Source organism: Orbicella franksi, chromosome 15 (genome assembly GCF_964199315.1).
Source record: "Orbicella franksi chromosome 15, jaOrbFran1.1, whole genome shotgun sequence".
NCBI lineage: Eukaryota > Metazoa > Cnidaria > Anthozoa > Scleractinia > Merulinidae > Orbicella > Orbicella franksi.
This window is the reverse complement of record NC_138159.1, coordinates 8,367,365-8,385,536: the sequence shown is the minus strand read 5'-3', so window position 1 is coordinate 8,385,536 and position 18,172 is coordinate 8,367,365. Positions and strand designations below refer to the sequence as shown.

General features: G+C 42.4%; 1 protein-coding gene across 4 annotated transcripts in view; it reads right to left on the bottom strand.

The window, feature by feature from the left end:
* The window catches only part of LOC145470061 (uncharacterized), a 91,433-nt gene that overhangs the window by 30,486 nt on the left and 42,775 nt on the right, over positions 1-18,172 (bottom strand). For all 4 annotated transcript variants that reach the window (XM_081453891.1, XM_081453892.1, XM_081453894.1 and 1 more), the window contains 8 exons: positions 17,560-17,871; positions 16,474-16,800; positions 15,240-15,563; positions 14,686-15,012; positions 13,801-14,130; positions 5,432-12,805; positions 2,097-2,408; positions 160-447 (listed from right to left, as the gene is read on the bottom strand). In XM_081453891.1, the coding sequence (XP_081310017.1) occupies positions 160-447; positions 2,097-2,408; positions 5,432-12,805; positions 13,801-14,130; positions 14,686-15,012; positions 15,240-15,563; positions 16,474-16,800; positions 17,560-17,871 (9,594 nt within the window). The remainder of the gene's footprint in view (positions 1-159; positions 448-2,096; positions 2,409-5,431; positions 12,806-13,800; positions 14,131-14,685; positions 15,013-15,239; positions 15,564-16,473; positions 16,801-17,559; positions 17,872-18,172) is intronic.

The window sequence follows — 18,172 nt, the reverse complement described above, 5'->3', positions numbered from 1 at the left end:
GACACCCCAAAACGCCGCACGATCAAGAATTTTACTCTCAAACGAGTTAGTGAGGCTAATTTAAATGCATACAGCCATGTATGAAAAGGGTCTATAAGACGGTATTGACCGCGCGCGATATTTCCCTGGCGCGTGATCCCAAAAATATCAAGCACGTACCTCGAAAAAGGATCTGTTTTGCAGTCCGTTATCTTGCGATTCCTTTTCGGCCAATTTCTGTTCAATTTCGCGTAGACAATCACTTGCTTTTCCAACAGCCTCTCTGTACTGTTTGTGAAACGATATAGTCTCGTGCAATTCCTGCTGTTTTCGTCTGGCGTCGTTTCGGATGGTTTCCAGGCTGGCCTCGGTGGAGACTTCGGTAGTTTCTTTCCAAGGCACGGTAGCGGCGAGGTCCGTCATACTTGCCATGAGAGATTCGAAGATCTCTAATTTCTCTCTTAAATCCTACAAGACAATATCCCAAGAGCACTCTCAGATCGGCAGGTGTGACTCTTATTACAATTCGAAATTTAAAAAAAACAACAGTTATCATTTTATACCAGGTATGACAATGTTAGCTGGCGACATCTTGGATCGACTTACGCTGGGTAGACATGCCTGTGGGAAGCTTATAAGGTGACAGCGTTTTGCTGCAAATTTGAACTGTATGTAAAGGCAAACACAAGCATTTGCAAGTTTCTAATAAAACAGAGCTTAAACAATTGGTGAGTTTTCCGTCCCATTCGCCTGGCAGAGCAAAAAATTCTCCCTGTATCATTCTGTACTTTCGTAGTTCTCTTTCCTGGCTTCGAAACTGGAAGATGAAAATGTCTTGCCCAAAACACTAGACATGCAGTTAACCCTGCCAGCACTCGAGCGTTAGCTAAGTATATGGCCTCCGCTCTTACCGCTTGGTTTGCATTAGATATTTTTTTTTATTCAGGTTGCCGGCGTTCAAAGCCTTCGATCAGAAATTATGCTGTGTTTGTTCCGTTATATAAATATAATAAACATTATTTATTACAGTACTATGCTTTATCATTTACTCAAGTATTAACTTCTATTAAAACAGACAATATGAAGGCCAGATCTTCGGGAAGATAACAAAATATATAATTTATCTTTTAATTTCTTCAACACGATATCGGCTCACAAGGTGAAATTCATGAAAAATAAATGAAGTTATCACGAAAGGTGAGGCAACTAAATGAAATCACAATAGTAATGGTTAGGTCATTTACCAAAACTTCACCCAGAAATATAATTAGTGATATCAGGCATAGGTTAAAGGGGCTTGCTGTCAAATAAGTTATTTGTGAGTTCTTGGTGCTTTCCGCAAAGATGACTATGAAAGACATGTATTCGTGATATTTATCTTGAGTTAAAGGCTGCCGTTCGCTATTTAGTACTAATATATTCAGGCGACGCGCACGTACTTTTGTCTTCGTTTATAAACAAAGTGTAAGCACAGCGCAACAAAAGCCTTAATATCAGTAGGAAATGACAACACTTTCAACTTCAAATGCAAATTTTCGTATGTTTTGTACGAGTGAATACACTGTGTTTGAAACATTTCCATCACTGAGTTTATATCAATCATCTCGCTCGGGTTCGGTAAAATAGAAATGGAAAAGTTAGAACAGAGTTAAATAAATGTGAAAGTAAAAATTCTCGATTAGGCAGACGAGGTTTTTGGCACCGAAAAATATACAGTTCTAGAAGGATCAACTGAAACAGGATGTTTCTAGCGGGATGATTAAGCATTAGATTTAAATATGCAAAATAAATGTAAGCGTACATGATCTGTGACCAGACAGCTTCAGACATTACAAATGAAACGCAGATTGACGATCAGGGATGTTAATATTACCAACATGACAGTGTCAAAAGAGCGGAAAAAATATGAAAAATATAGATTGTTGCTCAATATTCTAAAACACAGTAGCAGCGGTTTAATTCAAAGTAGCATTATTTCGTCAAGGATAGAGAAAATATAATTTCTCTAGACAACGGTGTTTAACCAGTCATTCGCTTGAACGTTTGGTGTTTTAACACTGCGTAGAATTATATAAAATTGTAATATTTACGGACGTAACAACGAGTACCGTTAATACCTGAGTCTTCGTCTCAACCGTCTCCATGTTTTCCTCCTTCGCGGCTGTTATCTCGCTCAACAGTTGATCAATCTCCTTCGCTTTCGACGTCGCTTGCTCCACGATCTCAAGATGTTTCTGGCAGCTTGATATGCCATCTTCCAAGAGTTCCCGCTGTACGTTCAACTGTTCTTTCGCTGTTTGCCATTCTTCTCTCAGCTTTCGAAGCCGCTCTTCAAACTCCTCGCGTTCGAGTTCATTCAGTTTGCCGCTGACTAGTTCACCTCGCGTGCTCAGGGTATTTTCTCTACCGTCGACTTCTTTTATTAAATCCTGCGCGGGAAATAAGTGACGACAGTCAATAAAATTAATTTATAATTTCTATTTTTGGCACATGCCCGACAATGCCAAATCTGCATGATACACTGTGTCACGACACCTCAAGTCATTTTCCTGCTGTACTAAATAAATTTCAAATAAAGGAAAACTAAAAAAAGAAGAAAAATAACAAAGAATTAATGACGGAACGAAAACAAACAACGAAGGATACAGCTGGTACAAAGGTAGAGAAAAACGGTTTAGGACATGCGCCCCACTGTGTCATAAACAGCCTCTATGCAGCCGATGCGTGACAAGCAGAAACGGTGGTTGCGTGACAATCAAAAAGACATAGTACATACGAAATTGTATACATGTACTTGTAAGAGGAAACAAAATCGGCCACAGTCGTGAATGAATGCGCATTTTTTCAGAAAGGTTGAAATGAAGACCTAGACAAGTTCAGGCAATAACTTTGCGCCGGAAATTTGAGAGTTTTGTCAGCTACCCGCTCGGCTAAGATTTACTTTTACAAGAAAGAGGATACTGATAACTCCGCGACTGAAATGGTTTCGAAAAGAATTCTGATTCAAATAAGAACTTAGCTTAAAATTACCAGAAAAAAAAAATTAATAAGATCGTATAATCGATTTGTCTCACGACAGCTTTAAAAAACTTCGGATGCGGCCATTTCCGCAAAAAGAATCCGTCATCAAATTGGGAAGATATATTGTGCTACCTGCAGGCACGACAAGAACACGAGGTCAAGATAAAACCAGTATTTGACCAGCGAAAGATAAACAAGTTTTTAAGTACCGGTAAACAACATCTCGCAAAGGGACCGCCGGTCAACATCCTGATATCGGAGAAGTTTCCAACAGCTTTACGTACTTAACAACAACAGTTTGTATCTTTGAAAATATGGCAATCTCCGCGTAAGAGTATCTAAGGGAAGGTTATAACCCTCAAGCGCGAAAATCTCAATTCTAACTGAATGAATAATAATTACAATCTACAGTAAACCTAGAGCTACTTTCCCTGTTGCCTCAGAAGATCGCAATCTGTCACGTTGATCGTTTAGTCCATACGGACCACTGACTTACTGAGCCGACAATTACAGTCGTGAAAGTAGTTTCTTTACGCCATTGTTTATTAAGTGACGAGGACGAAGTAATAAAACAGTAGTTAAACTAAAAAGAAACCTCGTGTGAATCGCAGCGAAACATTCTCCGGAGCAATTTGAACTTCACTAACCTTCGCCTCACGTAGCCTGTTGTTCTCGGCTTTAAAAACAAATTGAGGTGTTAGAATCATAAATTTACAAATTCGAGAAGTTAATTGAACAAGAAAAAATAGTCACCAAGGACCCTACTTTTTTCCAAAAGCCAGTTGACTAGTTGAAGGAGACTAAACATCACAGTCAAAGTCGCTGTCGTATTCTGTTAAATTATGTTTCCCAGTACACGCCATACTTATTCACCGTACGATCATGCAAACAATACAAAAATATCTTCTGAAAAGTATGAATATTCAAAATTAGCTTCTCCCTCCTACTTACACAAGCCCAGATATATGATAATTGAGCGATAAGGAGGTTAAAATATTTCACGACTGTCTCGCAAACCATGGCGACTACTAAGGTTAGTTTGTTTTAGCGAGCGCTCTCCCGCAGATCAAAAACATTAGCCGACAGCAATTGGAAGCAAGTTTTAAGCTTACTCACCGAGTTTCCTTCCAAGTAAATAAAATAGAAAATCTCTGGAATCATATTCATCATGGTAAAAACTTGTTAAGAACATTGGCAAATCTCTTCGAAGGCAATTCCATGGTGTATTAAATTGTCGCTTTGTAGTTTGTTCGCAGTAATAAAAGGTCCAATTACTTGTGCTTTTGTTTTGAAAACAAAGACGAAGAAAGAGCGGACTTCATTTGAAATTCAAACAACGAGGGAGATGCAAATTTACTCTTACTGACAGTAACGTAAGGAGTACTTTTAAATATCGCGTCATCTGTGAAGCAAAGCTCTTTTTTCTCCGTCTGTAAAGGCGGAATTCTGTAACAATACGAGTGCTGCACATGAAAGAAGCGCGGATAAGTTCAGGAGAAGAGGTCACTTAAAATAACTACTGACAAAAACGCTTTTTAACGGCAGTATACAGCCTGTCTGGTTATTGGCTCGTCTTCAAAGTGACTTCTGAGCCATAATGGGTGGAACAACAAATTTATCGGTCTTAAATTTGAACGCAAAACCGTGAAGCCACGAAGTCAGATTACACACTTTTTGACTTGAAACAATTGTACATCATAAACGTGCAGTACTTGTAGAATTGTAGACTATTTGCATATTGGGTGAATTCCTCGTTTAATACGTATCCTATTAATTTTAAAGCCATACTCCCTACGACCGTGGACTCGCACAGCGTTATACATAGCTGCCCCGCAACTCCACCCGCCAGCAGTTTCTCAGCTGGATTGTAAATGGCAAAGGGAAGCAGTGCCACTTTGAGGTTTTGCACAAATTTATTTACAGCTTCTTAAAATGTCGCCGAAGACTCGACATGAGGGCGAGGCCCACGACGACCACGTGAAAGAGTTCCCTAAATGATAAGAAAGCTAAGCCACTCCTATGCATTCTGAAGCTGATTGGTGCCAAGAGTAACGAAAAATAGTTAATACAGTTAAAAATCAACAAGAATTAGAAAAGAAAACAGACAACAACAGCGACGAAAAAGTAACCAAACAAGGGTCAAATGAGTGGTAAAAAATTTGCACTTGCGTTATACAATTTGGTACATTTTCTAAGCAAGCTGAAAAGTAACAACGTGAAGTTACTAAAATTCGACGTTTATAGAATGTTGAAACCAAAAATATGTAGACAATCGCGACAGTTCATCGAAATTCAGCTACTCGATCGTATCTGGTTAACTCCCAGCTGTATTGATGTACCGATAAATTGTCAAAATTGCCTTAACAGCAAATGTACAACTGCCAGTTAGGAAAATATATATTTCAAATTGAAAGTTGAAATATCAACTTACCTTCACGTTGGCCAACTCCTCTTGAGCCTCTTTCAGTGAAACCGGTACTTGGTGGTCCGCGGTACATCGTTCAAATATCGCCGCGGCCTCCACAGCCTCGCTTTCGAACATGTCGCAGTGGTCCTTAAACTGCTGTAACTCATTCTCAACGTCCATCAACTGCTTCCTCAGTTCTGAAATCTCCGTTTTCACCCTCGCAACTTCAGGCGCTTTAGCGCTACCCTGAAACGTTTCACTGTACACTTCGTACTCGCTGAACTTGGCGATGAAGGCGGCGAGAGCCTGGGACTTCTCAGACATCCGGGCATCGTCGAGCGTGAAGCCGTCATCGCTCTTATCCAATAGTGATGTACCATCCTTGATTAAAATTCCCGCCGTTTTCAGCCAGCCTTCCAAGGTCTGTTGCTCCGCTACGAGATCTCGCAGACAGTCGATGCGCTTATGTATCAACTCTTGTAAAGTAGTTCTAGTTTGTTTCAGTTGATGAGATTGCGTTACCAACTCTTCTCTCTTGTCGAGCGGAGAAAAATATAACGTCTCCTTCTCCTTTTCTATCAGCGCTTCGTAATCTCCTTCCCTTTCAGAGAGTTCTTGATCAACTGCGTGACATACTGCAAGTTCCTCTTCAGTGTGTGTAACGTCACCTTTTTCGGCGATGGCGTTACAATCAACTGCACAAATTTTGGTCGAAAGATTGTCGTACAACGTCAGTAACTCTACGCAGTCGCTGTCAAAATCACGCAACTTTTCCAGTTGCAATACTTCCTTGGATAGGTTTTGTTGCGCTGCATGCACGTCCTCGAACAACAAACGGAAATCACTTTCAATCTCGGTGTCGCCGACATCCCTTCGGTCAGCTCCCCCTTTAACAATTTTTTCAGCTACGGAAGTTAGAAGAAGCTCACAGGAATCTAGCCTCGCCAGTGCAACTCTCTTCGAGGTAATGGCGTCTTCAATCCAGTTTTCACCTTCAAACTCCACAGGCTCAGAGCCCAGGCCTTTGACTTCTTGTAACAAATCTCTAATGCGATCTAGGTCCGCTGCAAGCTTGGCATGCTGTTTCATGCGGCCTCTTATCTCGCCATCCCTACTTGCCAATTTTCCTTTAGCATCTTCCAAAGTCCTTAGTACATCTTGAAGATCGCTCAGAATCCTATCTTTATTTGGTCCGTCGCCCTTGATGTTACCAGATTTAAGCAATATTTCTTGCAACAAATTGCCCTTCGTCTCGACAATGGAACGAAATTCCGTGTTAGCAATTAGAGCTTTTTCCAAGTCAGCTTTCTGAATTACTGGTGGTATATGTTTTTCAATGAAAGGACCAGGCACGTCTTGTATCCAGTGCTGTAAGTTTTCAACACCTTGCGCGAGAGTTTGCACCTCCGACTTCTCTTTCTCAAGTTCATTTAGTTTACCCAGGGCCTCATCTTTCACTTCTTCCCATCTCTTCACAACAGAATTCAGCTTTTGTCTGGGATCAAGATCTTTTTGCTCGTAGGCAACGTTTGGAAGTTCATCGCATCGATCTGTAAGCAGATCAAGCTTGTTGCGATACGACTTGATTCTAGAACACAGCTCCTGCATTCGTTCCACTCGCATCTCTACAGGTCCTCGATCACTTTCCCGTGCAAGAATTGCCGTTTCAAGTTCTTGGACGCCTGCCAGACATGACTCATAGTCGTCTTCAAAGTCTTTCTTGGTCTGTGCTAACCGTTCAAGCTCACGAACCTTCTCTCCTACCGAAGCCTTGAGCTTTCCCCAGTCTCCTTGCAGCTGCCCGGCTTTTCCATCCGGGGTAGTACGCCCGCTTTGCGTCGCGTCATCAGATGACAGCTTAGCCTCTTTCTCATGCAACGTAGCCATGTGTGTTTCACGTGATTCCATATCTCCGTAGAGCCTTCTAAGCTTTCCCATTTGATCATCCAGGGTTTCCACTGTGCAAGACACATCAACTGGAACTGCCGCTTGATAAATTGTGAGCAAGCTTTCGCAGCGTGCGGATTCCTTGTCAAATTCAATAATGTCGTTGATACGTTCTTCTGCTTGACGAACTCTCTCCTTAGAATCCCTTTCCGCTTCGTTAAATGCAGTCTGTAACGCTAGGAACAATTCTTCCAATTCTGCCTTTTCACTTGCGTCAAGCTTTGTGAGAAACATTTCTCCTTTCTCTACAAGACCATCAACATTACTCTTCTCTGACTCAAGCTCTGATGCCGTTTGTTTAAGCTGGCCGAGAATTTCGTTTGCAGTTTGTATATCAGTTCCCTCTGATTTATAGCTTCGAAGAGAGTCGTGTAACGTCTTCACACGAGCTACACAAGCGTCCACATCACCATGAATGTCTCCGACTTCACTGATCCAAGACTCCAGTTGTTCTTGCCTAATTGCAGTTTCCGTGTTGATCTTCTGCCATTCATTTTTAATCTGCTTCAATTGCTCTCGAATCGGTTCTCTTAGCTCCTCGCACGTGTTCGTCACGTGATCGCCTGCTTCTTCCAACGAACGTATCTGCTCTTCCAGTTCCTGGCATTTCTCTTGCTGTTTCCTCCGCGCTTCCAGCTGGGCGTTGGACTTGCCTCGTACAACTGAATATTCACACGCTTCTTCAGAAGATTTCCTCAAATCAACCAAAGCCCGTTTGCAGTTGTCTGCACACGCGGTGTAGCTCTCTTTCGCTTGAACAAATGCCTTCAAACGTTGCTCTTTCTTAGCCGCGTCCTCTTTGAGTGCCTCCCATTTCCTTCTGACGGAATCAAGTTTACTTTGTAGCTCACCCATACCGCTTTCTCCAACAACATTCGCAGCTTCACCGTTTTCTTCGATGCGCGCAATCTTAGCTGCGAACGTCTCCAATTCTGGCAGCAACTCCTGCAACTTAGCAAGTTGCTCTTCAGCGCTGGAATCGTCCAAGGAAAACGTCGCTTCTGAATCCACAGTTACAGCGGCTTTGGTTAACCATTCTAGCGACTCCTCAAGCTGTCTACTGCATTCGTTGTATTTGTCGATCGTCGCTTCTGTTTTGCTCAAGGCCTGCGGGAGTTCCTTGTTAAGGTCGTCGAAATCGTCGCTTGCTTTTGTTAGCTTGTCTTGAATTCCGCTCTGCGCGACAAGATCTTTATTCTTCTCAAGAAAGCTACGGAATTCCTGTTGTTTTTCATTGATCTCGGTTTGCAGATCTCTCAACTCGCCCAAATGTTCCGCCAGAGCGTCTAAACCCACAGGCTTCTCTGCACATCTCTGCATGACGTTATTAGCTTCCTGCAGCCATGTCTCATAACGTAAAGCTTCATCTTGAAATTCTTTCACTCCACCGAGACATTGCTCCACCTGCACACACTTAGCAGCCGATTCTTCATGTAATCCCAACAGAGTGTCACACAAACTGTTCAGTTCCTTTGAGAGCGATTCTTCTATTGAACTAGAAACTTTCCCAACCCCTTGACCGACCTTTTCTTTAGCTTGCATAATATCGTGAAGCACAGTATATGCCTCGCTGTTAAGCTTTTGGTACTCGACAAGCTTTTCCTCCAACTGCGGGACGTTCCGAAGTCCAAAATCCTCCTTCCCGCCCACGATCATTTCCTTTTTCTGCAAGAGCCATTCTTTACATGAAGATATTTGTTCTGTGACTTCACTGACGTCGCTGACACAGTCTTCTACGTCGCCAAGCTTTGCCGCCAAAAGTTTGTGCATTTCTTCAACCCTGGCTTCTAACGAGCTGAGCCGATCTTCTTGTCCTACTTTAAAGTCCTCTGACTCAAGAGGAGAATCTTCCACTTTATTCCGTAGTGTTTCGACAAACTGTTCGTACGAGGCGCATTCGTTGTTCAAAGTTTTCAGCTTTTCGACTTGACCAACTACTTCTTCCACCTCTTGGGCATGCCCGGAGACGAGTGAGATTTCTTTCTCGACGTTATCCACCCAGCTAGAAACTTCTTCAAGGCTTTCGTTGAGCTCTTTCTCCAAGGCAATTCTGCGCTCTGTTTCAGCTATCTTCTCCGAAAAGCGAGCAAGCGATGTTTTCCATTTATCAACAACCTGAGCGTAATCCTCAGTTGCGTCCACCACCATTGCCACTTGATCCTTCTTCTCTCCAAGCTGAAAAATAACGGACCTTTGGGCTAAAGCGTCTTCGAATTCTTTCTTAAGCTCCTCGGCATAAACTTCCATTTCTTCGATATCAGAGAAACAAGGCGGGTCAGAAGACACAATGCTCTCAATTCCTTGAACAATGTCTTTGCATTGCTGCAACTCAGCTTTGAACTCTTTGACGTTATCACTTTCACTCTGCAATAATATCAACTCGTCCGCAACTTTGCTTTTAAACTCCGCATAAGAATTCTGTAAACATGACAGTTGAGACTCAATAGTTTCCCTCTCATCCGTATTGTTCGTTAATCGGGCAGCGTTCTCTAGCAAAAGTTTTATTTCGTTCTCTTTTGACTCAAGCTTTTGTTGCGTCAATTCGAGTTCTTCCACCCGCGTCTCTACCGAAAAGTCGTCGCCCTGTCCAGAGCACGATTCTGCCAACTTCCCCTCGTTCTCAATCCAAGACTTCAAATCCTGATACGTTTCTTGAAACACACGGTTCTCGCGAAGCTTTCCTTCGAGTTTATCCAATTCCACTTTTGATCGCTCTTGCACTTCTTCAACAGAATTCTTTAACTCGGCCAGTTGGGATTCAAACATTTGCCGTTCCGAATAGCTGACATCTTTGAAGACCGCTTCGCTTTTCCTTAACAGCACCTCCGCCACATTCTCCGGGGATGCACACCCGGTATTAACAGCCTTCAGCCGTGCAACTTGATCTTCCATTGAAAGAATATCTCCCGCAACGAGCTCTGCGCGTTTAATTTCATCCTTAGAGTTCTCAATCCACTCTTTACAAGATTCCAATTCTTGGCCAAACTCTTTAACAGTTGCTAGACGTTTTTCCAGACTTCCAACCCTATCACTGGCATTTCCTCCGATGTAATCCCAGTGCGACTTTAAATCGTTCACTTCTACTTGCAAAGCCGTCTGTTGAGATGGTTTTAATTTGCTGAGCAATTCTTCAGTTTTGACGTCTAAAGAAGCCAGAGCGTTCTCCGCCGATGTTACAGCTTCTTTTGTGAGCACCATACCCTCCTCTAAAAGCAGTATATTCTCCATTTTAAGCTCTTCCCTTGCAGAACTTTCCACTTTGTTGATCAGCTCTTTGCATTCTAATAGTTCCGTTGCTAACTTGTTTCGCTGCTTCAGTGTTTCTTCCTCTCGTTGAATCTGACTAGAGACATTCCCCTTGACATGCAACAGTTTTTCCGTCAACTCGCAAACGCGAGTGGTAAACGCTTCTTGAATCGCTTGACAGCTTGGGTGGATTGACTGACCGTCTGTCTCCATTGAAGCAATTCCAGCTTCGCACATTTCTACATCACAGAGAATTCCTTGCAGGCTCTGCAGCTCTGAATCTACGGTGTCAAAGTTTTCAACACTAGTAATATCGTTCAGCTTTGACTCAGCATCCGCCAAAGCTGATTGTGCTTTTTCAAAATCGGACTCTAACTTCTGAACCTGTTCCGTGGAAACCTGCAGTAAATCGTCCCGCTTGTCTAAGTCTTCATCAAGTCTTTCCCACTCAGTTCTTAATGCTTCTAGCTGACCTTCAACAACTTCCTTATTTTCAACACTTTCGTTTTCCCATTCGTCAGCCAGCTCTTTTCCTTTCAGCATCAAATCTTCAAACCGGGCTTTGTTATTTAACAATTCACTTCTCACTTCACCACAAACTTTCGAAGCTTCTTGCAAGTCATCTACACTTTGCGCCGAGTTCGTCCCGATCGCCCTGTCTCTTGCATCCGTGAGCCAGGTCTTCAGCCCAGTTAACGCCCCTACGAACACGACCTGTTTACTCTCGACTCCACTTCCTTGACTACCATCGCGACGTCTTTTAGATCTGGCTTTCATCTTAAGTGCCTGCCAATCCTGTTTCAGCTCGAGTAATTTGGATTCTAAAAGAGCTTTCTCTGGTGCCTCCGTTACCTTACCTAAGATTTCTTCTCCTTTGACAATAACAGACTCCAGTTCTTGATAACGAGTTTCCACCTCTGAGAGCACCGCAATTCTCTCCTCCGTAGTTTCAGCCCTAGCTAACAATGCCTTCATCCACTCTGTCCATTGATCAATTTCTTTCACACAGCCTTTCAAGTCTTCAATTAACGACCCACTGCTATCTTCGACGGTTTCTCCGAGACATCTTCTCAACTCCTTATCCTTTTCCTCAGATTCCTGTTGCAGACTGGTCCATTCATCTTTAACACGAGCGAGTTGTTCCATCACAGCCGCCCTTTCTTCGGGTGGCAGTTTGTCACAAAGTTTCGTGCCTTTCTCCATCACAGACTTCACCATGTCCTCTTTTTCTTTTATCTCTTGACAAAGCTCCCCGTGTTTCTGCAAGTCAGCTTCAACACCAGCAACATCGCTGGCATCAGCTCCATCTGCTGCCATAGCGGCGCTTGCTTCCTGCATCCATACAACGCATTCTTCAAGCTCCTCGTAATACTCCGACTGCTCGCCGATACAGCGTTCAATCTCGTCGCCCTGCAGCTCGGAGAGCGTGCGAACTTTGTTCCAACGTGCAGACAATTTCTCCAGCTGCTCTTTGACGACCGTTCGTTCCTTCTCGTTCATCCGGGAGGACACCTTTCTACCCTTTGCCATGATGTCGCATACCACCAGGCTCTGCTGTTGGATTTCGTTATAGAGCTTCTCTTGTTTCCGAATAACGTCCATCTGTTCTTCTTCTGGAACGGAAAACATGTCTATCTGCAAAGTATTCTCCGCCTCATCTAACCACGTGCTAAAGTCTGCTACTTCGAGAGCAAAGGCTTGATTCGTCGAATCCAAAGCTTTTGCTTCTTCGGCCATGAGAACTTCGCGTTCTTGGACACGTGCGGATTCATCGCGAACATCTCGCATTTCCTTCCACGTTACACGCAGCTTCTCGAGACGCGCCTCTAAGATCTCGCGCTCATTTTCTGGAAGAAGCGACGAGATTCGATGACCAACACGAAGCACTTCCTCCACCGAGGTTTCGACATGCGATATATCTTTATCAGTATCAACCATTTCCGTTGTCTCGCTTGAAAATGTCTCAAGAGCTTCCATGCATTCGTTGTACTTCACCTCAAACGTCTCAACCTCTGAAATGCATTTCATGAGGTAGTCCTTCTTCTCTGTTGCCATTCTGTGAACCCTCTTCCATTTGTCACCAACAGTTCTCAGTTTTTCCAGTGTTTCTCGTTTCTTTCGGGGATTGTCTTGCACAATTTTCTTTCCCTTGTCACTGAGATTGTTGACAAATTCCTTTTGCGTCTGCAACTCTGCGAGCAAAGGCTGGAGAAAGAACAAACAATAAACAGATATCAATAGCTCAAACATAAGCTTCAACGAAAATAATTTTTCCAAGGACTTCTCCAAAAGAGTTTGACCAAAGAATGACTTCTTTCAAAGAACAAAGAGACGCGTTTTTTAACTGAGTAATAAAGCGGGAGAGGAGACCATTGTTTCCAGGTCAGTGTAGTGTGGGGTCGTATGGTAAAAGAGACTACAACGGGATAAGAATAGACAAGTCTTAGAAAGATAGATAAGGATTACAGGGACAGTGCCATTGTCTGTCGAAAATTCTCTCTCTTAATTTCCATATTATAGCACCAAATGCATCTAAATATACAAATAAACGGGATAAAAACTTCCTACAGAGCAAAATCGTGCAACTATTTGGGAGAAGAAGTACAGGATTACAAAGATGGAAGTGGATTACAGTTCAAAAAATTTGATTTTGTGACAGTACGACAAGATATCAAAATTGCCATTCTGGTTACTGGATCTTAAGTCACTGTCGTTCCTATTTCTACTTGATTCTTTCTCATCTCTAACCGCTTCTGGTGTCTTTTTCTTTCTACTAAAAGATAGTATAGCCAGTTTATAAAAGGTTCTTGGCCATAGTTATAAAATACGACCTATTAGCCGGGATGCCGCCCCCCTAAAGGAGCTACGTCACGGTAAGCGCATCTTAAAAAGTGTGGGCTACATTTTTCAAGTTCGTCGTTTGTAATCCGTGTCAATCTTCCCCATCCTTAACCACCTTTGTTCCTTTATGGTTAATTATTATCTCTTTGGTGTTTTCTATCTTACTAAACTACAATTTTCAGGTTTCCTTCTATTTAAAGGTAATTTTGTACGTGGCCAAAATAACTCCAGATGCCGTGACTGAGCTCCTTAAAGAGCGACGAACTTAACTTGAACAAAATTGCACACCTTTTTGAACATCTACAAAGGTTTCTTTTGCTACTTAAACTGTTCAGCAACAAAACCTTCACGACTCCTACCTCACAAAGCGACAGTTTTTCTTTCATTTCACTCAGTCCCGACGCCACGCCCAGCTCCCACTCGCCCAAAGACGTTTCCACCTCTTGCAAAACGTGCATACAGCTCTGAACCTGCGTTTGAAAATCTTGTTGCTGAACGATGTATCGAATCAGCTCCTCCTGCTTCGCCAGTGACTTACGGATCACGTTCGCCTGCAGCTCTTCCAACGCGTTTAATTGGCTTTCCAGGAACGCCCGGTCCTCATCCGGCACCTTATCTAACAGCAGGCGGCCATTGGTCAAGAGCTCTCCCAGTTGAGGCTGGGTTTGCTCTAGGTCGTCACAAAGCGTCTGTTACATGAAATCAAGAAAAAGGTCACCATGGGATTTGTAAAACTTTATGTAATATTTCAAACATGAAAGACGGTGTTTGACCACATTTCCAAACACCGAAAAGAGAGGTGAAATACGATGCGTAGCGGAGTATTTTTAACGATCTTCAAGGTGGTTGGATATGTGGTCAAGCACTGTCTTCAGTGTTTGATATACCTTCTCAATCGAAATTAAAAAGAAGGAAAAAATAAAATCGCAAAAATCTACATAAGATCAGATATCCAAACACCGTCATGATCACGATTTCCATTGTTTAAACAAGATGCATTATTGATGAGTTTGAGAAAGTTAGATCAAGTACTTTAAAGGGGCCAGGTCACAGTATTTTGTTTAGCGTGAAAAAACACGCGAGCGTTCAATTCTTTGTACTGACGCTCGTGCAAAATTAGGTGTTCACACAATGTTTTGCTTCACGAACTGCTGTTTAGAAAAAGAGTTGCGTTGCTGGATTTACAGCAGCCCGATGCAGTTCAAATATTTTAATTTTGACCTCACGTCCCTGCCGAAACAAACCTTGACTTTAGCTAGCTGTTCCTCCAACACTTTCAGCTCTGCTGTGCTGATAATCGCTGTTCCCAAACTGATATCAGCGTTGCGTAACTCTGTTAACCGTTGATCAAGCTCCTTCGTGAAGTCTGACCACTCGCCAATCTCGCCCTCTACAACCTGCACTTTGCTAGAGATCTTTTCCTTGACATCGGACCAGCGTCGTTGGAGAGTCTGTAGTTTCCCGTCGATCGTCACTCGCCCTTCGCTGTTGCAACGCTCACGAAGCCGTGAGCCTCGTTCGTGTACATCCAATAGCTGAGCCATGTGGCCTTCAAAGCTGTTTGCGACGGCCTGGAAACGACAGAATGCGAGTCAGTAAGTAAAGACAAAAGGAAAGGAAAGGAAAAGAAGAATCGGATGATGAAGGTATGGAAAGATGAATCGTGCAGAGAGAAATCACAGTTCCTTATCATATGGTATCCTATGTATATAAGTGTTGATGACATTAGCTTCCATATTCCGCGAAGTAACGACGAACAACACAACATACGGAACTTGCATTGCACCCTTAAACTTACCTTCAGTTTAGCAAGTTGATTCTGGAGTCCATTATATCCTGCAACCTTTGTGTTTTCGCTTTCATGAAGGCACACTTCCGTGTAGTTCAGAACGTCCCCAAGTCGGCCAAGGTCCTCTTCGAAGTCACTCAGTTCAGCTACCATGCGTCTCAGGTCTTTGGTTCTCTCGCTCACCAACTCTTGCACGCTGTTCCACATGTCATTGATTTGCTGTAGATCTGCTTCTATGGATTGATTCTCTTCAACTTTACTGCTAAGTTCTTGGCCTTTGACGTTCACGAAATCCAGGACGAGTTCTTGGATGCTCATATCCTTGCTTAAAGTCTAAAAGAAATGTTTGATAAAAGAACAAAATATTAATTCAACGGAACCATAGAACACACCCCTGTGTGAGTTCTAGGATGCTCATTTCCTTTTGCAAGTTTTTAAAGAAAATGGTCGGAAAATGGTTAGTGAAAAAAAAACCTAGCAACAAACTAATCAACACCAACTTCTCGGTGTAACGAACTTTGATCAAGCGAAGTTAACATCATGAGCCACCCCATACAACGAGCCAATTTATGTCTGATTAATAAACGAGATGCCCCCTCCTATACGACTGGTGTTTTCTTACTTATGCTAAGTTAGAAATTAATTTGTTTTCGTTTCACCGCAGAGTGATTAGACAACAAACGATTTTTTTGAGATAACGAACCACCGGATGCATGCATAACAAACCTGCCAAGGTAAGTCAGATAACATCTTTTTTCATGTTCGACCCGACCTTGTGGTAGATTAACAATGGAACAAAACTTTTGGAACCGCAATTAGCCTTATCGCTATCACTTGTGATTATGACGGACTAAATTAATAATGCTCATGATGGTAAGCAACATGCAAAATTATCTCCAGATTGAAAGAAACCTCTAAATAAAGATTTGCAGTGGGGAGAATCCGCAGAAAACTACCAGCAACTCGTCGACAAATTATTTAAATTCTTTCTCTTACATAACAATTTCACACTGCAGCACCAGCACAAAAAAACACAAGGAAGCCAAAATGCAGTACCCATGGTTAATACTGGTCAAACATTTTACGGCCACAATTCGTAAAATCTACGTTTTTCACTCTGGAGAAAACATATTTTCGTATGACAATTTTAAGAAGTAATTACGTATAAAGTGATTAAACATCCCGAACTCAATTTACATTTCTTACACTTTCTCTGTCAGTCAAAGCTGAACATGCGCATTACCTTTTTCGCCTCCAACTTATCCCTAAGGGCCTCAAGGTTAGCTGGTCCAGAGAATGCTTCGCTGTGAGCTCGCTCCAGGTCCCCCAGCCACTCGGCCAGTTTGTCTCTGTTTTCTTCGAATTCATTCCACATTTGAATGGTTTCCTCAATCACGCCTTTGATTGAGGGCGTCTCCTGACAGAATTCGGCCCAGTCCTCCTCTAACTGGTTCAACTCGCTTTCCACGCTAGCCTTACTCTGGCCCGAGATGACCTGGAGCAGAATGTCACCCTTGCTATAAACTTCGCCTATCAGCTGATCGTTTTTGTCCATTTCGTCAAGAAGCATCTGACATGTGAAAGCGCAAGAGAAGTCCGTTGTTTTGCCTTTATAAAATGATATTTGTTAACGGAGCTACGCCACGGTTTGTGCGTCATGAAAAGTTTAGCATACATTTTTCGAGCTCGTCGTTTGCAATCCGTGTTAATCTTCTCCATCCTTTACAACCCTTGTTCCTTTATGGTTTATTATTATCTCTTTGATGTTTTTATATCTTAGTAAACTATTGCATTCAGGTTTTCTTTAAAAAAAAGCAACTTTAGTACGTGGCCAAAATGACCCAAGATACCGTGACTGAGCTTCTTTAAATTGACGGGACAACATGGCAAGAACACGGTGATATAGTTTAAAACATCAAGGAAGTATTCAAGGATCTTTCCATGGCAAGAAGAGTTTATATCCACAGTGTGTCATAACATGCATTCGTTTCGAACCAAGAAGAAAATCAAGGTAAGAGAGTGAATCCACCTTTTAGGCCTTACACCCAAGGTAATCCCCCTTAAGTTGGTTTTAGACATGGTACCCAGGTCTTCCCATTTCTTATTGAAATATCAAAGAAAGCATTCCTAAAGTGTTAAAAGTTTTCCTTCCCTTTGTAAGCAAAACATAAACAAATCCACCATGAAAACATCCACGCAAGGCGCGAGTAACATCCGTGGATGAACAGAGTACCATGTCTAAAAGTAACTTAAGAGGGATTTCCTTGGGTATAAGACCTATATGGGGGATTCACTCTCTTACCTTGATCTTCTCTTGTTTCGAACTCACCTGCAGCTCGTTGTTCATCTCTTCGAGACTGCTCCTGTTCTTGTATGGTTCCCTGCATCTCTCCAAGGTGGCCAAAGCAGGACCAAACCACGCACCCCACTCCTGCACGGCAATAATGTACCCGCTAAACTGTTCAACCACAAATTCAATTTCAATGTCCATATCTTGTGCTTGTGGATTGACCTCCTCGAGTTTTACTCCAGCCTCTTCCAAGGTTTTCTCAACCGAAGCTACGTCTAAATTCTTCTTGAGCATATCTTCCTTTAAGTCGTCTAGCTCGGATCTCTGAGATTGTAGTTTGTCCTCCAAAGTCTACGAAATGACGAACAAAAACTACATGTATAGGAGAATCTTTGCTGACGTCATTGTTTACATTTGTCCTCACTAACATACGACTTTGCGCAGAGAAGGCACCACGCTCTACATGAATTGACTACAAACATTTAACGAACTTGTGAAACTTAGTAATTGGTGAAATTTTTCGCTCTTTGGGTGCAATATTCGAGGAGAAATAGGCTTTCAAAAACTGCAAAATGTCTGGGTGGCAAAAGCGCTATTGAACTCATACATTCTTGGTAAAATTTTGAGTTTTTAAACCTGCTTCGCACAAAAA